Source organism: Balearica regulorum, chromosome 4 (genome assembly GCF_011004875.1).
Source record: "Balearica regulorum gibbericeps isolate bBalReg1 chromosome 4, bBalReg1.pri, whole genome shotgun sequence".
NCBI classification, from domain to species: Eukaryota; Metazoa; Chordata; class Aves; order Gruiformes; family Gruidae; genus Balearica; species Balearica regulorum.
In genome coordinates, this window is record NC_046187.1 from 34,734,294 (window position 1) to 34,758,559 (window position 24,266).

Sequence of the window (24,266 nt, forward strand, 5' to 3'; positions counted from 1 at the left end):
ATGAAAGCGATCAAAAGGGACTTCAGGCTCTTAGGACAGTCACTGAAGGATTCGGGGGCGCAGGTAATATTCTCCTCCCTCCTTCCAGTTGAGGGCAGCAATGGTGGGTGGAACAGGCGGATGCAGTCCATAAATGCATGGCTCCATGGCTGGTGTCAACACCACAACTTTGGGTTCTTTGACAATGGGGTGGCCTACACGGCACCAGGCCTGGTGAACCCTGATGGGATTCATGTCTCTCAAAGGGGAAAGAGGATCTTTGCCCTAGAGGGGCTCATCGACAGAGCTTTAAACTAGGCTCGAAGGGAGAGGGGGATAACATCAGGCTTGCCAGCGACACGTTGTGGGATGATGTGCCCAGGTTGGAGGGATGGGGCGCTGGCGAAGGCCCTCGGACTACTGCTCAGAGACATTCTGGATGCACCACAGCATGCTCAAAACCTAGAGGAGACGAGCCGGGGGCTCTGGATGCAACAGGATCCAACGGGGTAACGCTGGGAAGATGCATCAAAAGTATCCCAGCCACCCCAGCCAATAAGTCAGCCTCATCGGGGGCACAACTGAAATGCCTCTACCCGAATGCACAGAGCATGGGGAATAAACAAGAGGAGCTGGACACGTGTGTGTGCCTGCAAGGCTATGACATTATTAGCATTACAGAGATGTTGGTGGGACAGCTCCTATGACTGGAGTGTTGGGATAGAAGGGTACAGGCTCTTTAGGAAGGACAGGCAGGGCAGGCAAGGAGGGGGTGTCACCCTCTATGTCAATGACCAGCTGGAGTGCATGGAGCTCCACCTGGGGATGGATGGGGAGCCCACCGAGAGCCTATGGGTCAGGATTAAAGGGAGCACTGGGGCAGGGGACATCATAGCGGGGGTCTGCTACAGGCCACCTGACCAGAGGAAGCGCTCTATAGGCAGATAGGAGCAGCCTCACACTCACAAGCCCTGGTCCTTATGGGGGACTTCAACCACCCTGACATCTGCTGGAGGGACAACACAGCTGAGCGTAAGCAATCCAGGAAGTTCCTGGAATGTGTTGATGACAACTTTCTCCTCCAAGTGATAGAGGAGCCCACGAGGAGAGGTGCCATGCTGGACCTTATTCTCACCAATAAGGAGGGCCTGGCAGGGGACGTCAAGCTCAAGGGCAGCCTTGGCTGCAGTGACCACGAAATGGTGGAATTCAGGATCCTTAGGGCAGCAAGAAGGGTGCGCAGCAAGCTCACTACCCTGGACTTCAGGAGAGCAGACTTTGGCCTCTTCAGAGATCTGCTTGGTAGAATACCATGGGACAAAGCCCTGGAAGGAAGAGGGGTCCAAGACAGCTAGCTAATATTCAAGAGTCACCTCCTCCAAGCTCAGGAGCAATGCATCCCAACAAAGAGGAAGTCAAGCAAAAACACCAAGAGGCCCCTGTGGATGAACAAGGAGTTCCTGGGCAAAGACAAAAAAAAAAAGGAAGCCTACAGAGGGTGGAAGCAAGGGCAGGTATCCTGGGAAGAATACAGAGAAACTGTCCGAGGAGCCAGGAAGCAGGTTAGGAAAGCCAAAGCCCTGATAGAAATTAGTCTGGCCAGGGATGTCAAGGACAAGAAAAACTTCTTTAGGTATGTCAGTGATAAAAGGAGGACGAGGGAAAATGTGGAGCCCCTCCAGAATGAAATGGGTGACCTGGTTACCCAGGATATGGAGAAGGCTGAGGTACTCAATGACTTCTTTGCCTCAGTCTTCAAGGGCAAATGCTTGAGCCACACTGCCCAGGTCACAGAAGGCAGGGACTGGGAGAATGCAGAACTGCCCATTGTAGGAGAAGATCAGGTTTGAGAATATCTAAGGAACCTGAAGGTGCACAAGTCCATGGGACCTGATGAGATGCATCCGCGGGTCTTGAGGGAACTGGCGGATGAAGTGGCCAGGCCACTCTCCATCATATTTGAGAAGTCCTGGCAGCCCGGCAAATTTCCCACTGACTGGAAAAGGGGAAACATAACCCCCATTTTTAAGAAGGGTAAAAAGGAAGACCGAGTGAACTACAGGCCGGTCAGTCTCACCTCCATGCCTGGCAAGATTATGGAGCAGACCCTCCTGGAGACTATGCTCAGGCACATGGAAAACAAGGAGGTGATTGGTGACAGCCAACACGGCTTCACTAAGGGCAAATCGTGCCTGACAAACTTGGTGGCCTTCTATGGTGGGGTTACAGCGTTGGTGGATAAGGGAAGGGCAGCTGATATCATCTACCTGGACTTGTGCAAGGCATTTGACACTGTCCTGCACGACATCCTTGTCTCTAAATTGGAGAGACGTGGATTTGATGGATGGACCACTCGGTGGATAAGGAATTGGCTGGATGGTCACACTCAAAGAGTTGTGGTTAACGGCTCAATGTTCAAGTGGAGAACAGTGACGAGTGGTGTTCCTCAGGGGTCGGTACTGGGGCCGGCACTGTTTAACATCTTTGTCGGCGACATGGACAGCGGGATCGAGTGCACCCTCAGCAAGTTTGCCGACAACACCAAGCTGTGTGGTGTGGTCGACACGCTGGAGGGAAGGGATGCCATCCAGAGGGACCTTGACAGGCCGGAAAGGTGAGCCTATGCGAACCACATGAAGTTCAACAAGGCCAAGTGCAAGGTCCTGCACATGGGTCGGCACAATCCCAAGCATGACTATAGGCTGGGCGAGGAATGGATTGAGAGCAGCTCTGAGGAGAAGGACTTGGGAGTATTGATGGATGAGAAGCTCCACATGAGCCAGCAGTGTGTGCTTGCAGCCCAGAAAGCCAACCGTGTCCTGGGCTGCATCAAAAGAGGTGTGACCAGCAGGTCGAGGGAGGTGATCCTGCCCTTCTACTCCGCTCTTGTGAGACCCCACCTGGAGTACTGCGTCCAGCTCTGGGGGCCCCAGTACAGGAGAGACATGGAGCTGTTGGAGTGAGTCCAGAGGAGGGTCATGAAGCTGATCAGAGGGATGCAGCACCTCTCCTATGAGGACAGGCTGAGAGAGTTCCAGTTCTCCAGGTGTTCAGCCTGGAGAAAAGAAGGCTCCGGGGAGATCTAATTGCAGCTTACGAGTACCTGAAGGGGGCCTACAGGAAAGCTGGTGAGGGACTGTTTATCAGGGAGTGTAGTGACAGGACAAGGGGTAATGGGTTCAAGCTGAAGGAGGGTCGATTTAGATCAGATGTTAGAAAGAAATTCTTTCCTGCTAGAGTGGTGAGGCACTGGAACAGGTTGCCCAGAGAGGTTGTGGAGGCCCCCTCCCTGGAAGTGTTCAAGGCCAGGCTGGATGAGGCTTTGGGCAACGTGGTCTAGTGGAGGGTGTCCCTGCCTGCAGCAGGGGGGTTGGAACTAGATGATCTTTAAGGTCCCTTCCAACCCAAACCATTCTATGATTCTATGATTTCTACATGTTCTATCAGTGAGAAAAATTAATCATTTAAAATACAAACTTATCAGGAAGGCAAATTCACGGAAGACTTCAACACCATTGCTGTGCCTCCTTTTACATCCTCTAATAGTGCCAAGAGCAGATAAAACAGAATACATGATACTGCAAATTGGAAAAAAACCTGCAGAACACATCAGTAACAGACTGCACATCCACCAGATCAGAAAACCAAAGACCAAAACTGTAATATGATCTTGTTTGCCTTACAGGTTTGGGGATCCCTCTCCTGAAGAACTCCTACTTCTTGTCATACTTGTCCATTGCCCTCTGTTCACAAAATGCAGCCCACATAACCAGATAAAGTCCCTCACATAACCTTCAAAGACACATCTAAATTAGGCCATGTATCAGAGCACATGAAGACAGCTTTAGCACAACGAAAACTGGAAAATGTCACTGTCCTAACAAGCAGTAAGGAGGAAGAGCTCAAGGCCCTAGCAGCCAGCCACCTGTTTCATCTTCCTCTGAATACCAAACAGCTTTCGCAGCTTTTTAACCTGCAAAGATTGCAAAACTCCTGTGTGATAAATCAGCAATGTTTATAATGTTTATTTTTGCTAAGAGTCTAAAAATCATTCTGCTCACCAGCGACTGAGCATAAGCACTATTGTAAACAGACATGGAAGAATATAAAATGAAAAAGTGTATTCTTCAGGAAAAAAACCCCCACCACATACCATTAATATTAATAAGTTAGACACAGTCTGACCTTGTGAATTACCCAGGAGATCTGATTAAGTGCAATCAGATTCAAAGTACTATAACGTTGGGAATAGTGTCTCTGACCTAAATGCTGTTCTCATCATGAAATGTCAGCAATAATGATCTCAAGTAACTTCACCCTGCATTTGCTCTGCCTTTGATAAAATACCATGATAGATCTGTAAGATAATGGTAACTTATAAACTTATATGGTCTTCATGATTAAGCATGACATTTTTCCTATATAAAGTGCCAAAACTGGAAAAAAAGGCCAAAAGGTCACACTCCTAGGAAGAAGCCTTTCAAAAGGGAGGACCACTGCAAAGCCAGTACTGCCAGCATGATCCACAGGGGCTCTCTCTGACAAGCCTGCTTTGGGGCAGTTTCAAAAATGACCAGTTGTGTTGGTTTTGCGTGGCAAGGTTTTGGTAGCGGGGGGGGCTACAGGGGTGGCTTCTGTGAGAAGCTGCTAGAAGCTTCCCCTGTGTCTGATAGAGCCAATGCCAGCCGGCTCCAAGACGGACCCGCCGCTGGCCAAGGCCAAGCCAATCAGCGCCTCTGTGATAACATATTTAAGAAAGACAAAAACAGTTAGAGAGAGCTTTTGCAGCCAGAGAGAGGAGGGAGAAGATGTAAGAACATCTGCAGACACCAAGGTCAGTGAAGAAGGAGGGGGAGGAGGTGCTCCAGGCGCCGGAGCAAGATTCCCCTGCAGCCCGTGGTGAAGACCATGGTGAAGCAGGCTGTCCCCCTGCAGCCCATGGAGGGAGGATGAGGGGGTGTAGAGATTCCACCTGCAGCCCGTGGAGGACCCCACGCCGGAGCAGGTGGAGACACCTGAAGGAGGCTGTGGCCCCGTGGGAAGCCCGCGCTGGAGCAAGCTCCTGGCAGGACCTGTGGATCCGTGGAGAGAGGAGCCCACGCCAGAGCAGGTTTGCTGGCAGGACTTGTGACCCCGTGGGGGACCCACACTGGAGCAGTTTGCTCCTGAAGGTCTGCACCCCGTGGAGGAGACTCACGTTGGAGAAGGCCGTGAAGGACTGTCTCCCGTGAGAGGGACCCCACGCTGGAGCAGGGGAACAATGAGTCCTCCCCCTGAGGATGAAGAAGCGGCAGAAACACCGCATGATGAACTGACCGTAACCCCCACTCCCCGTCCCCCTGTGCCGCTGGGGGGGCGGAGGTTGAAGCCGGGAGTGAAGTTGAGCCCGGGAAGATGGGAGGGGTGGGGGGAGGTGTTTTAAGATTTTGGTTTTATTTCTCATTCCTCTGCTCTGTTTTGCTTAGTAATAAATAAGATGAATTCCCTCTCTAAGTTCGGTCTGGTTTGCTCGTGATGATAATTAGAGAATGATCTCTCCCTGTCCTTATCTCGACCCGTAAGTTTTACCTTTTCTCCCCTGTCTAATGAAAGAGGGGAGTGATAGAGCGGCTCTGGTGGGCACCTGGCCCTCAGCCAGGGTCAACCCACCACACCAGTTAAATGCCTCTGGAGATCCAGCTCCCTAATTATTGATTGACCTATATATTTTTGGCATCAGTTATGCCTCAGAGAATCTGATTTGACAGGCAGTTAAAAGTCCACAGTTAAATAAATTCTGATATAGCCAAGACAAGCAGACTGACTTCCTAAGAAGATTAGTTTCTTCTGTTCATCAGAGTATTTTGGGGACCGTGTAAGAAAATGAAAATAGGCACCAGTTTGAAAGAATAGAGCCTTGCAACATTTCATATGCCAAACAGCTAATACATACACAGGTACAATAGCCAGAAAAATTCTTAAAATGTATAAAATAATCCCCTGTGCCATGACCATCACAAAGCAAAACCATTGATCAGGATACAGCCATATGCAAGGGCTGGCTCTCAAGTAAAATGGTAACTGCAGTTTAGCTAATCACTCTCTGAAAGACACCGTGGACATTTGTAAATACACTGCTCACATTCTTTCCAGCTGACGTTGATAACTATTTTGGGGTTAGAGAGCAGACTACAGGGGCTGCTTTGTGACCATGGGAAAAGTAATCCAATCTGTGAGATTCAACCTGTCTTTGAAAAAAATTCACCCAGATTTGCTTTTGCCATAACTGTTTTCTTGCTTTCATTGTCACTCCTTCGTTGAACCTCCCTCCAGAAACCAAGACGAAGAGTCACATCAGGATGTAAAAGGCAGAAACATTGAGTCAAAACAGGGAGGCAGCTGGATATTATAAGACTGTGAACAGAATGGGGACTTATTCTAGCACAGTGTGGGGAAAGAAGATTAGGACAGAAACAGAGGGATGAAATGAAAAGACAAAGTATCATGAAGGGTCTTTTATTGCTCCTCAAGAGTGAGACCTAAACATTTCAGGAATTCAGACGTTATTGTAAAAAATAATGTTTTGATTTTTTCTTATAATGATGAATAGATTTATGGCTGAAAATAGTAGATAAGTGGCATACTGCTTGTCCTGTACTGTACTGGCATGTACTGTGTTTCCCATTCTCCTGTTCATTCCAGCGAATACAAAGGCTTCATGTTAAACTTAAATCCTCCCTCTTCCTCTAGAATTATTTTCCAGTAGAATCTAAGTTTCAACTAGATGACATGACTCCAAATAAAAAAAAGCATCATCAAAGAAAAGATACATGTTTTATAATTATAGTCTTTCTGAATCATAGACTTGTGCAGTACCTGTCGATGTATCCACTGTGAAAAAAGAAGAAAATTCTCCTGGGACCAGTTCGTATGTGACAACACCATACATTCCTGAATCTCTGTCTGTGGCAACAACATTGATGATCTCTGTTCCTGGCTGTGTGTGACTGCTGATGCTTGTCACATAGACGGCTTGCTCAAAAACAGGTTGATTATCATTAATATCTTCTATCTCGATGCGAACAAAAGCTTGGGCACTCAGCCCACCCTTTTGGATAAATCAGAAAGATAAAAACAGAAGACAAGGTCAATTTTAAAAGTGTACACAATAGAATGATGCACATGTGGCTTCAACCCATCATTAGGAAACTGAACATGCTGCAATGATATTGAGCAATGAAAACGTCTGTTAAAAACAACTTATGGCATCTGTGAAACCCAAAAATACTGCATTCAGGCAAGCTACATCCTCAGAACAACTCCAATGGGTTGAGTACACAAAGAAGTTCAACTTCTTATGACAGTGAGGCCTGAACACAAAGTTATTTTTGTTAATACTAACGAGCACTACATATCAAATCCTTGCTTGTCTAACCTCATGTGTTTTTACTGTAATCACCTAAACACCACTCACTCCTTCACAGATAAAAGTCATGTGTTTCTGCCCCAGAAACACATGCCCCTCAGGTGACTGTGGTGCTCCAGTAGAGTGGGAATAACTTCTTTCTATGGATGGATCTTTCACATTTAAAAGCGTGACCATCCTAACAGCAAATATGAGGCTTTTTCAACTATTGATTAGGAACACAGGCTAAAAGCAGAGCAAGGCGAGACAGCCAAATGCCAATCTGTCAGACTGCTGCCTGCAAGACCTATCCTCAATTCACCACCCTGGCAGGTTTAAGCAGTTCTGTTCATGCAGTCTGTGTGTGTTTACACATATATGTGTATATGTAAGTGTGTGTGTATATATATCTCTATATGCATGCATGCGTGTGTCTACATACCCCCACCTTCACTTTGTGCACAGAGACAGAACAATATCAAATGTGACTGAAGCACATAACTGAAGTGATTTGTTCCTGTAAAATTCGTAACTGATTATATTTTATTTCCCTCGCGTTTGTGATTTTGCAGGGAAAGAGGTCTCACTGTGCCTTCCCGGGGGCTTGGCTCAACCCCTCTGCTCTTTTTTTTTTTTTTCCCCCTACACAAAAAGATCTGGGAAAAGAGCCAAGCCTTGGGTCACAGCTTCAGCACCGTATCTCTTTGCGACCCCAACCTGGTCACTGCGCTGCTCTCCACAGGGTTGAAGCTCCTGCTACAGGCACCCATCAAGAGCCCACTGAAATACCAGACAGGCAGCCACAGGACCACATTTAGCCTTTCTCTGCAGTGAAACCAGAGAAGTGAGGAGCAACTACAAGCTGGCTTGTCAAACTACGCTACAGCAAAATCACCATTTGCCATGGCAAAACTCTGACTTTGGGACAATCTGGAAAAAAAAGACAATTCTGTGGGTGCTGAAGTGTAGACCCCACAGGATCCTGAGTGAAACAAATGGTAATTTGCTTCTCAAAGGCACTGCCTTGTACTCCCTGTGGACTACCTCCATCACTTTAGACGGGTTTATTTTTCCAAGGTTATTTTATAGCTGTAACAACTACAGACACTTTTAAAAGCAAGCAGCTAACTGTGAATGCTGGGGCACTGAGCTGTACAAGAAAGGCAAAGCCAGACACATATATATAGCCTGCACATGGTGCACACAATACATTAAGATATAGATGGAGGAAGAAGCCCATACTCTTCAGAGTCACACTGAGAGCGCTGTGCTTGTACCAATTAGTCACTTAGGGAAACCGCTGACACAGATGGGATGTTGGTGTGTACACGTGACAAGCTATGCTGAGCAAGTCCAAACTGAATTTTGCAGACACAGTATCTATGATATCGGAAACTACTAGGTTGCATATTTCTGCAACCTAACTGGTCATGTCAATTATTTTTAAACCTGACCTTCATGACACTGTCCAATGATTCAGACTGGATACTACTTCTTTAGACTTGCCCTGCAGCCTGGCTCTTTTCCCAACACTATTTTTGACAGTTTGCTTATTATGTCCACAGGGTCAGACTTACTTGTGGGCAAAAAATACTGCAAGCATTCTCTTCCACATTTCCATAGGGATTTTTGTTTTGTTCTGTTTTGTTCCCTTCTTCCAGGTAGTAATATTACCTCTGTTGACATTCCTAGGAAAGCTCAAGTATGTGGAAAATGAAGACGGTCCTGTGCATTGTGCATCTGTGTTTCACCTGCAGACTAGGAGATCTGTCCCACATCCTCTGGTGTGCTTGGGTTTTCTTCTGAAGAAAATAAGGCATGGCACGCTTCCAGGGCTCACACTGCCATGGAGGCAGCGAGCAGCCAGGACACGTGCCTGGGGACCAGCACTGTGAAGGGCACTGTGCCAGCATCAGCCTCAAACCACTGAGACAGCCATGAAACCCTTTGCTGATATGGGCAAGTGGAGATACGCAGATCTAGCAGGCTCACTGCCAACACCCCAACGTGACTTCAGAGGGGGCCCCTTCCCCATCCAACACCTTTATTTCCACAGGAAAGGAAAGCCCTGCACAGGAGATAAAAGGGGAGCCCTATGTGCTCTGTTCAAGCCCACTCTATGGGCTTGATGATGCTCTGACTCCACAGCTTTCAGGTACTTTAGGACAGGAATCAGAAACATTTTTAATGGAAGAGAGCCAAGGAAGAAGTGAGGTCAGGAATAGAAAGCATCTAAAAAGAGGCAAAGTTTGGAGCAGCATGAAACCAAGCTGCAAAAACTTGTGAAAACTTGTGTTAAATCTCTTCTTCCAAGTTTCATTATTGCTAAGCAGACATTAAAAAAACCTCACTCTTCAGTCAATTTGTATTTATCCTATGGAGTTATGCAAAGACTGCGAAGTCTTTGGAAATCGATTAATTCTAAATATACAGGGGAAGCAAGCTGGAGACCTACCAACTACCTAACGTCTCAGAAGACAGACCAAATTTTATGATGGAGACGGATCCTTCTTTTCCTGAAGAAGCAGTTTATGCCCTCACACGAGTCAAGTAAGATATTAACTCACAATATTAACTGGTTACGGCCCAGATTTTGCTCTGGCTATGAAAATCTAAGTATCATCCCAAGTGAGAAGGAACAAACTGCTTCTATTTCTAACCACACAGACATACTTCATAGACTGCTTCATCATCAGAAGCAAGCACAACACAGATCTTCCAAAATATGAAACAGAAAACCATAGTTGTTTGTTTTGAAATCCCTTTTCTCAAATGTTAAAGTATTTTTAACTATTGCTGTGCTGTCTGATGCAACAAAGGTCACAGTTACAACGGCTTCTTTGTCAGAATCCTGAGAGTTGTGTGTTGCATGGAACAAAAAGGGGACATAAACTACCACCAAGTCAAATTAACCGCAGGTACTATTTTCTGTACTTTGGCAGGACCAAATTTGTGTGCAAATATAAAGCTATTAGTTCACCTCTTTATCATGTCTCAAAAAAAAAAAGTTATGCTGCCTTTGGCAGGAGAAACTCTTTAGATTAATAAGTAGAAATGGTGCTACTTTGAATAGCTGTATTTCTTCATCTTGATGCTGTAAAACGCTTAAGAATTCATCAAGATTTCCACTACAGCCTCCAACATTTGTTACTGAATTGTGCTGTCAATTTTTTATTCCAAACTGTGATATACAGGATCCCTAACATGAAGACATATTTTCTTTTTTTTTTTCCTGTTAAACCTAAAAGTTATGTCACCTTGAAGTTGCAATGCTGTCAAAATGGAGAGACATTGCCAATTATTTCAAAAGCCTTAACTTCTTCCTGTGTTAAATGCTTATCTCTATGTTTCAATGGCTTAAATGTAAAAGACAAAGAAAATTGGACAGTGTGGTTTACCAAAAAGCAAGAGATGAAGAACAAAGTATTTTTCTATGCAGAAAGACAGGAAGAGAGTCACTAAGGTTTCAGTATTATTAGAGGTTCTTCAGAGTCTAAATACATGCCAACCTACGTAACGGGCAGAGTTTACATGTTTAATGAATGATTGTTTGGTACCTATTTAAAGGTGAGCAGTAACATAAGTGGTGGTAATGCTATACTCTACGTTGACAGGCAATTTCATAATCTGCTGCAAGTAATGTAAATTGAAAGAGTTCAGAATACACTACAAATTCGCCCAAAAATGTATCATTGCACTTCAGCCTTGAAGCCCAAACCTGGTCTCTTCTTTCCATGATGAAACATCCACTTACAATCTCATCACGTCAAATTGGGAATTATGCCTGTTTATTTTTTGTTCTTTTTTTAAAAGGAAACACACCTTCATGAAAGAAAAACTTACTCTTACTATTCAGGTGAACTGTTTAGCTGCTTGACCTTAAGTATATCAAAGCTCCTATTCTGAGCAACAGACCTTGAAAGTCATTACATGCAATTACGTACAAAATACACGGTTTTGAAGAAACCCAAGCATTGTATTGGAGTCAATACTATGAGGCAGCTTTAGCCAAGACTTCTTTGACAGCAAGGCTGATTTATGCACAATACATAAAAGCTCAACTTTGCCTCTCTCTCAATTTTTTGCATATGTGCACTTTAATTGCCTATGCAAACATTCTCAAAGCATTTACACTGAATTTTGCTTCATAACAAGAAGTGGTAATGCCCATCTATGTAAGGAAGCACATAATCCTGAGTAAACTCCATAAGTGACGATCCTGAGCATACGGTACAGATGTGATCACAACCTACTATATAACTGCACCTTCATATTCAGCAGATGCACTTGTATATGCAGTTAGATGCAACTTACGATTACTTTAAAGCACTGTATTTGAAATCCTTAGTTTTTTATTTTAGTTTCTACAAATGCATCTGATATTGAAGTGGTTTTCAGCATACAAAACACCTGATTTAAAAAAAATCCAGAAAAGATAAAAACTAAAGAGTCCGATAGAAATCTAGAAAAGATGGCAATTAAAAGTCTTATTATCTTAATACTAATCAACTGAAGCATCCTTGTATCTTTTATAGGGAATTCTAGGACTTCAGGTTTTCGGCTGCTACATAATCATTGCAAAAGGTTCAATACGCCGTTGGCAGGCTGTTTCATTCAAGTGAATCTGCCTGCATTGCAGGTCTGCAGACCACCTCCCTGCTGCCTAAAGTACTTTTCCTGCTGTGCTACACACCACAAGCTCAGTCACAACAGATACCCCGCAAGGCCTTGCGGCACTCTCAAGATCTCTAGAGCACTGTCTGAACCCAAGTACTGGACATGCCCTGTAGCTCTGTGCCACTGTGTCACTGTCCTCCAGCAGCTTGTAACCCGTGGGCAGGGAAGGCATGGCCCAGACTAGCAGATGAGCGTACAGGATGGTATCCATCCATGCTGCATCCCCAGGTCAGACAGCTCCGCCCAAGGGCTGCAGAGCCAAGGCAGGCCGCATGCTCTTCTGCTTATCCCCATCATTCCCTGGCAGAAATTATTTCCATGGGTTTGTTCTATGACACAGACAACCTTTCTCTTGGAGAAAAGATGGCCCCAAACCAGCAGATCTTAGTCCAGGCAAAAGCTAACAGAGGGACGGGGAGGAAAGCAAAGCACCACTACAGTGGGCGAGACTTTAGCACATAGAGGGCTTCCTTGGGCCAACAAGTTAGGATGCAAGACACATGTACTGAAGCATCTTCAAACTTGACAACATCTAAAAGCTGTCACTTTAGTCCAGAATAAAAAGAAAACTCAAACAAAAATACCCATCCTTCTCTCTCAGTGTGCCCAAGGAGAAAGAAAAAAAGCTGCGGGGCATAGACACATTTAAAGGGTAACTGGAGCACTACATGCTGGTGAATCCTGGGATATGCCAAAACAGAGTCAGATGGGATAAAACAGGCAAAATGACAAAAAGGCATTGTGGCATAGATTGTCAAACAAGCCCACCAAAAAGCCTCCCACCATTAAATGGCAGCTTTCAAATCATCAGTGGCAATCCTATCACAGCACTGAAGGACCTCACTTGGAGAAAACAAAGCCAAGGCAGTCCACTTTGCAAAGGGAAAAGATCAGAAAAACCCCACAAGCCAAACCCCAAATGACAAAAAGGCATTGTGGCATAGATTGTCAAACAAGCCCACCAAAAAGCCTCCCACCATTAAATGGCAGCTTTCAAATCATCAGTGGCAATCCTATCACAGCACTGAAGGACCTCACTTGGAGAAAACAAAGCCAAGGCAGTCCACTTTGCAAAGGGAAAAGATCAGAAAAACCCCACAAGCCAAACCCCAAACCTCTGGGGTCTCAGCAGGGTATACAGATGTGGTGTGTGGCACCCCTTACAGTGTGGGGGACAAAGCGCCCTGCCTGTGCTCTGCAGTTTTCGAAACTTCTTGCCACGCTGATGAAGAGTGTCGGTATGCTGGTATGGGCGCTGTGCTACCTAGAGTTGTTTGTTGCTGGAATTGGTCCATGCCTGGTAGCGGCACTCACAAGTGTAGGTCATCCGGTCTTCCCCACCTTTTAAAGAAAACTCTGTGGGCCAGCTCCTCCCAGAGTTGAGGCTGGACACTCCTGAACACCCCTCATTGTGCGCCAACCCCAAGATTGTGCAACTTTGAGATTTTGGCTTTGAAGGTCAGACAATTGTTGTCTGTAAGCACAAAGTACACATGCCGGTAGACAGAATTTAAATTAGCATTATTCCAATTAAATTTCTCTGGATTGTGACAGGTTTTCTTTAACAGCTGCAGGCATTACTGTTTATTTGGTTGAAAGAAAGAAAGAGGTGATAGGCATCATAAAAAATGCCAATGAATAAACAAAAAGATTGAATTATGCATGATACATAGCAATAAAATTTGCCACTGTGCAAAAATGTGTGCTGTTAAAAACAAGGTTTCCTGTATGAAAATGAAATCACATTAAGGCTCTTTAAGTCAGAAATACACAAAACAAGCACAAAAAGCATAAATTTACATATGTAGTAGTTCGGAGACCCCCAAGCAAACAGGGAAGAAACACACAATGGAGTGTCCGTTTCAGTCACATCATGAAAACAAACAAGAAAAAAAAAAAGCCCAACAGAAGAATTAAAACATATCAGACCAAATTTGCACAAATACAACCCCAAAAAGTAGTATTTTTGTCCTGTATACTGCTTTTGAAATCACACAATACTTTTACTAGAATTCCTGGTTTTCCATATTTTCTTTTTTTTTTGCAAGACTTGATTTCACAGTATGCTTCATCTAAATCTCTTAAGTGTTTCTGAAGGTTCCCCAAGCAACATACCTTAATCTGATTTTCTTCTTTTTTTTTTCCAAAGAGAAAAAAATTTACAGTTTTAACATCATTAAGAAATCTTCAGCTGACTTGAAATTCACAGACTCTCCTCAAATGCCTACCCTACTGAGATTGTCTCTGATCTGTCACTAGTGCAGAAATACAGCTGTTGCTACTAAGGGTGCAGTTTGAACGGGGGGTGTCCCCGACAAAGCTGGCATGTGAACCACAGCAGAGTCACCCTCACTGCTGAAGCAGCTCTCAGTCTGCCACTGTCCAGACACAGACCCAAGGAGAAGGCTTGATGCAGGTGCTGTGGGATTCAGTGCAAACACCCTTCTATAAACCTAGCTACATGATTTCTTCTCCTATAAAAGTATTTCAAGGAGGAGCACCAAATGTGTATGTGAAGTAAGTGACTTTGGGACCAAAATCAGTGCTGCCTGCTGAAAAGGCTAATACTAACATTATGATCAGTCTTGTCCCCACCTAATCAGTGCGAGCGCTCCCACAAACTCTCACAGGATGTTTATTTAACATTAGTTTAACAGAATCTGTTTTCCACTTGCCTCTCCATGGGCTCTTGTGTGCAGTTTCAGCTCTCCCATTACTTTTTCTACACAGTGCCTAAGAAACATGACCAACGAGCTTCAAAACCGTGTAATGGAGTAGGCATGAACAGGTGGAGGAAACTGATAGTTTTGCTGTAAGATAAACTGAGCACCACCTGGTAAATACTTTCTTTTCCTCCTCCTTTCTAATTAACTTTGTTATTTTCTTTTCTTTCCATCTCCCTCCCTCCCCTTTGTCAACAGTGACCCCTCACTCTTCCTCTGTCTTTCCTGTACACATTTCTTTCCTGATCACAGCCTCTACTTTGAGCCCCACACTTAACATCTTTAATCCATCAAAATCAGCAGCAGAATGCCAGGAGATAAAATATCCTACTACAAATCTGCTGTAAAAGTGGAAAGTGGCTCAACATAAGTTCATGTATATTGAAAATTGATAATAAATACTAAATTTAGATGCTTTAGTATTTAGGTGTCAGATGAGCTGATTTTTAGAAGAGAAATCAATGAGATCTACAAAGTGCTGAGTTCCAGTAAAAAGATGAAGTCTTGTCTGTCACAGACAAGGCAATCAAGAATTGAATCCCCCCTCCCCATTACTGAAATTCTGAAAACACAAGGTCCCTTAAAGGAGATAAGTCACAGACCAATTTAAAACCAGAACACTCTATAGTTTCAATGTATCGGCACTTCCCTTTAACTTTTGGCATAAGATTTATCTCTAGAGCAATAATTTAACCAAAAAAATTGCATCAAGCTTTTTTCATGTAAACCTATTTTTTGTTTTGCATTTTCAAAATAATCTTCTGGGCCAGACGGATATCTGAGAAACTTGTCAGAATTTCACTGCTATTATCCAGCTCTCATTTAGCCTTTATTAATAAGACTAACCTTGATATTCCAGATACATATATGTGTTCTTCACATTTTCAAACCATTCTTTACAGCTTCAAACCATGTATATGAGAAAAAAAAAATGAAGTGATGAACTATAACAGAATATATAGTTTTCTGCTGTTATACATTGTAATACTGACTGATTTATTCTTCAAGACTTGGAAATCTGTACTCGGGTGTATGCTATAAAATTTTGCCTGGAAAGGACTTTTGAAGACAGAAATCACAAATGAGAGAAATTCCAAAATTGGCACATAGACTTACTTCTGCTGGAAATATTACAGACACTATCCTAACAAAAAGACTTACATCCTTAAATTATTAGATGTTCAAATAAGATAGAGCGAGGAAACAAACACACAACCAACCAAAAAATACTTATATAATTGTTTCTTCTCAAAAGAAATCTATGGGGAAGAAAAGGCACTATTAATAAAAGATAATGCTTCTGTAGCCTCTGAAATAAACACTGAATAGTGATAGCTAAAGAAAAAAAGCAGATGAATTGCTTAACTATTACACATATATCCAAATTCAACAGCATACTCTCAACTACTACGTTCTTAAAATGCAACAATAAATACCAAGCATCAACTGCAGCTATGTAAGTTCATTTACTTATGAATATGGAAGTCATAGCTCACCAAGTTTCTTCAGTGTACTGTAGCAAAAGCACAGACATCTTAAAATTTATGTTAGACATGCTTAGGACAATATCTTAAATACAAGCTTAATATCCAAAGTATGAAATGACAACTGTGTAGCTTGAAATAATTTAATTTCAATGTTTTTCAGCTCAAATTTGTGCTGCAAAAATGTGACCTGAATAACATGAATCGGTAAGTTTTAAAAAAACCTGTCATTATGTTAATTTTAACATTTGCAACCAACCATTAACCTTTTTCTTCAGCCTCTTCACAGTTCGCTATTAAAGCTGAAGAAAGTTAAGAAAAATACTGGCTGGTCTCCTTCCAGGCCTCTCATTGCAACTACCCTTGGATATTTTCATAACAAAATGACCCTAGGAATTATTTTCTTCCAGTCCTTTTCAGGAGTCAGGTTACTAAAATTTTTTGTTATGTGGCACCTGGTAGACCAAGCATCCACACCCAGACATCTCAATGTGTCACCATCACAATGAACATCTCGCTCTCCTGGCCAAACAGAGATCTGAAATGGACAATTTCAGGCACACACAACTACCCTGCCCTCACAGGGTACCATGAACACCTATTTCCAAGCACGAGTTCCCCCTGTAAAGTTGGAAGAATTTCAGACATGCTGCTACAGGGAGGCTGTGCCCAGCCACTGCAGCAGCAATGGCATCAGCTGGCTAGAACGGATGAGGAAAGTTATCCAGGAAAACAACTCGCACCCACAGTAGCCAGACAGTTCTGGTGGTTTATTACTCTGACATCATCTTGAAAGCAGGGAACAGAGGTAACCCGGAGTCCACCGCTTCCAAGAGGGGGAGGAAAATCAGCAAGCACTAACACGTCCTAAAAATGGTTTTCAACAACTTGTTCAGTAGTGATTTTGGATTGCACAGCCAATTTTATCAATTTTTGTCAAAATTTAAGCTTTGTGAAGGATCACATTCTGCCCTCCATAGGGATAAGAAATTTTATTCTAAATCATGCAATTTTCACATACTCCTTTCTCCTTTAAAAGTATACAGCACATCCAAATTTGCAAACATATTCACAAATCCGGCAGTATGGAAGGGCAAAACTTACCCCATCCGTAGCTTTTACTAAGAGATCGTAAGTGGTTGGATCTCCTTCTCTGTCAATATCTTGAGATACACAGATCTGACCAGTACGTGGATCAATCTGGAAGGCTTTGGATTTTTCATAATAATGGAATCCATCATAAAGAAAATACTCAATTTCACCAAACTGGTCAGCATCTGCATCTGTTGCCTTGACCTGCAAGGAAACAACAGAGGTAAAAATAAAACCAGCAAAATCATTACTTGCTCATTCAAACAAAAAGTCACAGACACTCTGTTTTAAAGAGATCTGTTTGTGTTTTAAAAGCAAACATGCATACACACAATAAATACAACCACACTCTGCTACCTTAGCTGTCTGTCTGCAGTTTATAAAATGACGACTCAGCTACTGACAGCATAATTATTGCAACAAGTATATAAGATCAATTAGACCTCAGCTGTAACATTACTTGTTTATCTGCCAATAATTACCTCAACCAAGTAGAGTTCCCATGACGGGAAAAGCCATACATATTAAGCCATGTTAGTAGGCCATACCTTAAGCTACTTTCCCTTCATGTTATTTTTACCAGCAGAGGTAGATCTAATGAAAACCACATCACACACAGATCAGAAAAGTGCTGCAGGACATTTTTACCTAATGTATTTTCTAAATGATTCCCCAGAGCTTAAATTTGTACTTCATTTGAAAGAGGGCTTGGTGCCAGTGATCCAAACAAGTTAAGGACTGGAACAGGTTTTAATCTCCAGTCCTCTCTCTGAGGAGCCAGAGCTCTACCAACACAACTAAACGTGACCATCACATGCATGCACAGCACAAAGTAAGAGATGCACACACTGCAGTAAGTCCCTGTGAGAGACTTAATTACCTTGCCAGTGTAGTCTTGCATGTCACTATAACTGCTGAATGACAAACAAGATGACTAACATATTTTCTTTTCAGCTATATTAAGTACATCTAAAAAGCAGCGTGAATTCTGCTGTAAATCCCAAACAAATGTTGTAAATAAGTACTTTAAAGAAAGGCTTCCTTCAGAGGGAGATTCCTCTGCGACTACCTGGCATCAAATGGAAAATACACGTATACACTAAGTCCTGCTGACAAGGAAAATGAGTGGCAGGAGAAAACCTAAATGGGTGATGGTTAGAGGCTGGAGCAGGGCCCTTCTTGTGTTACCAAGGGACCAGACTAGACCAGTATGCTAGACGTACGTAAGATGGTTTCAGAAGCCTGTGAAAACTTGGGGTGGCTTTCAACATGCTGCATCACATTCCCTCAGCTGAGTTTTAAAGGACTCACAAGGCACCACGCAAAAGGTAGGGTCAATGTTCTTTAGCTGAACATGCGATTAAGGAAGTGACTAGTCTAGAAAGCATTAAAATATCTCAATAATTTAAAACCATCAGGTGATTTTAAGTTTTAATATAGAACATACCCGAAAGCTTTTTTCTAACACTAAAAAATCTTTCTTTTGATGCGGGGTGGAGGGAGGGGTGTGTGCAGAAATCAACATACCCTTTAAAATTTTTTAATCAGTGTTTACCGTAACAATAGGCTTTTCCTTTACCATATACACATGCCCTGTGAGGAGTGTCTGAGGGAACTGGGCTTGTTTAGCCTGGAGAAGAGAAGGTTTCAGGGGTATTTAATACCCATCTCCTTGTGCCCAAGAGGAGGTTACATGGACACAAGCTGTGCCAGGTCATTTGGTCTTAGGGCCCCGGAACAGCCCTTGGCGGCCTCTCTTACTAGTACAAACATGGCCTGAAAGACCAGTCAGTGCCTTCATCACATGCTCACTTCTTTGCCCACAGAGGAATTGTTTTGGCATTAAGATACTGAACTGGGATTGTATTAAAACCAAATGAACAAAAACATGGCTTGGGAAGGCTGAAAAGCATAGAAGTGGGGAAAGGAAAACCATATAAAAAGTGCCAAGGCAACTTATAAAGCTAAAACTTACTGCAGGCCAGTTACCTCCATCAGAATTTTAAAATGTTAGGTAGCCCAAAAGGTACATATGTTATTTCAATTGATTCTTCTTTTTTTTTGGCTTGTAGCGGTTTTTTGTTTTTAAGCACCCTGTAGACTTCTCCATTTCTGCATGGGATGCATGAGATTTGCAGTATTTCAGAAGAGGTATCACTGTGACTGTAATTGCATCACATAATTCCAATGCATCTTTCCCCCCTGAAAACAGCTCTCTCAGCACTGAAGGCCATTATACCAGAGTTTCTGTAGTGCAAATAAAAAGCTCCTCCACGGGAGCCCTGTGCCTACAGAGCCATTCAGGCTCCTTTCACGCCCTCACAGTTTGCATCCCACGGCTGCAGCACCGGGCGCAATGCACAGCTATTCCTGATCCCAGTCCAACCACTCGTTCTGGGTAAGGTAAAGGCAAAACTCACACTTGACTTCAGCGGAACAAAGATCTGGCTCTAAAAATGCTTTACAGCAATCAAGTCTACAACACATGTATTTCACCAGCCTTGTACTTTGTTATTTCTATCATAAAAAAAATAATAAAACATAAGCTTAGCCTGCTCTTGGTATTCTGCCACCTTGATACTATGGAACAGTAATTCACTCAGCCCTTATAAGAAAAGTATTTCAATTTATTTCTTGTGCCTGAAATCTAATGTGGGTAATAATACTGAAAGGTTCTGTCTTCCCATGCCTGCACGCAGTTATGTGTGTAAACGCTAACATCTATGTCTGCAATTGAGCATGGGTGATTAATTACAGGTGTGAAATTCGAGGGTATTGTTAGAAGTTTAGAGCATTATGTTCAGCAACTTGTTTTCTTTCTTGTAAATTACGCAGTCCTCAGACTTTCAACAGTACATGCATGTAAAAAATGATGAATTTAAATAAAAATGCCTCCGTTCAAAGCAATACAAATTTGAAGGTCTAATTGTCATCAACTTCAATGACTTTAATCATGTCTCAGGCAGAACTAAGTGGCATCGATTTCTGAATCTATAAAAATATGATCTTTCTCCCTGTTCAAGTCCCACATCCATTCAATTTCCACCCAGTAGTCTTTTTTTTTTTTTTTAATCACTCTGCAATTTGCTCATGAAATCTTTGACCCGAAGAGGGAAGAATCTGGAGTTAAAAGTAAATGAAACCTTTACTGTAGCAGACAGAGCTGAGGTTGAATGGCACTACACCTGAGATCAGGGGAGCAGTTAGCTATTATCAATGCAAGCTGATTTAGAAGGAGGAACCCAGTGAAAACATGCTAACAAATTCAAGTTCTCAGATACAGATGAAGGGAACAAGTTACCACAGATTTTTAGAAATTAAAGCACCCGGTAGTCACGGTCCAAAAACACATCGAGTTATGATGGCATACTGTGCTAGTACCAATCCTACAGAGTATTACAGCAGTCAAGCGCCTGAGAGCTGTGAATTACAGCAGTCCAAACAGGAGGAAATGAAGGCAACAGCAGGAATTTTCACAGTGGATTGATCAAGAGTGTTGTATGTCAGCAATAGCACAGAGGTGATAGAGCTGAAAGGATTTACATGCCTTGGAGATGCAGGAGGCAAGAGAGTACCAAGCTGTTAACACCTCTGTTCTGAGAGTTAGGCTGAATATGAGATTGGGATCTAGGAGAAAAGAAAGAGGGGGGGGGGGGGAAGTAAGGGTTATGCTCACAGGGCCTTTCTCATTCTTTCACTAAATAGGTTTTCAGTACACTAAGTTGAAGATGCACGTTATTGAGGAGTGTAAATTTAGGAATAAGTAAAGACAGGATGAACTATTTACCCAAGAAACATTTTTAAAAGCCAACAAAAGCCATGCTTCTCCCATCAGTCATGCTTTCTGTAGCCTACATCCTTTAGTCTATTTGTACACCATCTAGACTGCAAATCCATCAGAGAAAAAGTTTCTTCTGTCCTGCTGACACTACCAATAAACTAATAAATGGTCAGAAAGCAGACATCCTCTCAGAAGAGGGAAAAAGGGGGACCTAGAGAAATATTATGGAGAACAATTAAAAAAAAAATCTGATCCATCAATGTGATGTTTAAACAAACTAATGCATGAGGGAATAAACAGTGGAAACTAGTAGACAAAGGGTGTAAGAAGAGAGAAAGAAAGAGAATCAGTCATTTAAAGAGACGAAAAAAGACAGTGTTGGAAGTGCACAAATGACCTTTATTTGCATATGGAAAGAGGGGTTAATCTTAGGGAAAAGAAAATGAAGGGAACCACTATGTAATAAGGATCACTAACCTCACCCAGATGTACACTTTAGTAGTACAACGTGCAGGTTTGAATGAAGAAAAAAATGCTGGCAATACACTTAAATAGGAGGGAACAGAAACATCTTGTTCAGTGTTATGCTAAAAGTACGGAGAGACTTTACAACTAATAGAACGCAAACATTCGGTAGATCCTAAGCTGGTTCCATTCACTTCAGTGGAGCTATGACAACTCACAGCAATGGGCAATCTGTCCTCATATTTTACAATATGGAAACAATATTATCCATAACAGTATTATCCATAAATAGCAAACAAGATTATAGACAATTATATCAGCTCCTAAACCCCAGATTCTTTTAAGAGCTGATTAGTTTTAAGAGAAAAGTCCTCTTGATTTTTTGTTTCCATTGCTTCAAAATGCTCAAGCATATATTAATTGTGCCACCCTACCATTTCAACAGATTAAAATAAAATTCCTGTCTATTGATTTAGATTTCTTTACTTTCTTTCCTAGACATTATGTCCTGGCTTATAACAACTGAATTGATTTTGAAGAGCAGAGCAAATATTTTAAATTATATGCAAAATGGGAGAAATGACCTGTGCACACCAAACCACATCAGAAAATACAATCTTATTAACTGTGCCGATCAAAAATTCGGGGCCACACACTTTGCATCCTATGTAAAGACTCTTTCTAGGATTTAGAGTATGCTGCCTTAAAGCTGACTGCTTTGCAATGCTGAATTTCACATATGGGTGACCAGAATTAATTTTATGGCTTTCAGATCGACAGAATAAAAGTAGACTACAATGGGAAATAGCAGGAAGTTTGGCCAAACAACTCATGACAGTGGTCATCTCTGACAGCAATTAAATGAGACTAAAAACATTAAATCAATTTTTCATGGCTTAAGAATTGCTTCCATACTACATTTTGTCATGTTTACTCCATTTGATTTCAGCTACGTAAGATACAGCTTTCATAGGTCATAAAATCTGGAGGACCCTTAATGTGACAGCATAAGACAGATTTTTATTTTGTGCATAAAAAGAGTGTTTAATTCTTTCAGTTTCACTGGTATCATGAAAAGCAAGTTAATTGCCAGCGTCACCGAAATTCGGGAATGAAAGAAAACTCCTTAACACTAATTTAGCATTAAGAAGCAGGCATTTCCTTTATTGCAGCGCTGGGTGTCAGGAGGATAGTTCCTCAAATCAGGCACACCTAATGCTGGTTCTCTTGTCATATTTATACACAAATGTTACAAAGATTACAAAGTGGTACACTCCCCATTCCAATAATTGGTTCATATTTCTTCGCCTAGTATGCAAACTAGAACGCATGCTCAGTTCTGTTCTCCGCCTCTATCTTTTGAGTAGGTGGTATAATTTGGGTAGGGAGCTTATGGGTCTGTGGTCGTGGGGACCCTGGCCCAAATTACCTTTCCCCTAGTTTCTCAGTATTTCGGTGTTGGTAATTGTTTGCTATATGCCTCAGAAAGATAAGGATGTCGCTGGAGGGAATTAATGTCCTCCCTTTCTGCAAAGTATGTACATAAGGACCTTGAAGTGTCTTGTAGCTCCTCCTTTTTCTCATGATGTGTAGCAGGTGTTCATTCTAAGAATTGTTAGCCTTCTACCTAAAGTAATAATGAATAGTTTCTTATCACATATAATACAAGTAGGCCTTCATTACAGGCCTTTCTTCTTGGCTACATTTTCTTATTATGTATAATATAAGCAGGCCTTCGTTACAGGCCTTTCTTTTTGGCTACACCAGCAGTCAGTTTATAAGAAAATGAGAATGTAGGACAAATAAAAGCATACTCCACTGCTCCAAAATACTCATAATCAAAATGTAAGACAGGACACAACAGATGGATATGGATATAGGGAAACTACTGGGGAACTGAAAGGAAATGGTTCAAGGATAGAGTTATCCTGCTGATGAATGGTATAAGCATGGTCCTGCAGACATCACCAACCCAAAAATCCAGCATCCTTCCAATTAAAGGATTGAAGAACACCAGGCCTGTTCACGGCAGTACGGCTATGCCCAGTGGCAGGTCCTTACCACATGCAGGCAACCCAAATGCCACAAGAACGGCCAACTACCAGTATTCTGGAAAAATCCACTATGGTAGACATTCACACCAGGTCCCTGGCTGCAGGGAAGGAGAGGAGCAACCTGTGTTGGTGGCACGGTGTCAGTAAAATGAGGTTGTAGAACTACTGGTAGCGGAATTACTGGTAGCTGATAGTCTCAAGAGACAGTCGTTTAGGTGTAACAGTGCCTGTGAGATTAGCACATGAGCTGCCAGGAACACACATCATCAGATATCTTTAATTTAGTGCCCTCAATTATAACTCTGTTTGGCAAGAAAATAGTATATAAAATACAAACCAATGATCTTCACCTCATAGCTGCCTGAGGCAGTGTGAATAATAATACTGACACCAAACCTGAAAAAGAGTTTTAATAAATACATTACTTCTGTGGATTTGTATCTGTCTCAACATGCTTGATCACTGCTGATCTCCCTGGTACCACAAGTTTAACGCACAGAAACAGGAACAAAGTTTCAGATCTGCTTGCTTAAGTCCTAAAGGCATAAGCCTTGACTTCAAGAACAGGAACTATTTGCCCGAGGACTTAATAGTCTGTCCTTGAACAACAACTTGCAGTGATAACGG

General features: G+C 42.5%; 1 protein-coding gene across 1 annotated transcript in view; it reads right to left on the bottom strand.

Annotated features, from left to right (window-relative positions):
• DCHS2 (dachsous cadherin-related 2) overlaps window positions 1-24,266 on the bottom strand; it is a 125,249-nt gene that overhangs the window by 61,492 nt on the left and 39,491 nt on the right. Inside the window, exons 2-3 of the mRNA XM_075750684.1 lie at window positions 17,352-17,543; window positions 6,835-7,066 (exon numbers count right to left, since the gene is read on the bottom strand). Coding sequence (XP_075606799.1) covers window positions 6,835-7,066; window positions 17,352-17,543 — 424 coding nt within the window. The remainder of the gene's footprint in view (window positions 1-6,834; window positions 7,067-17,351; window positions 17,544-24,266) is intronic.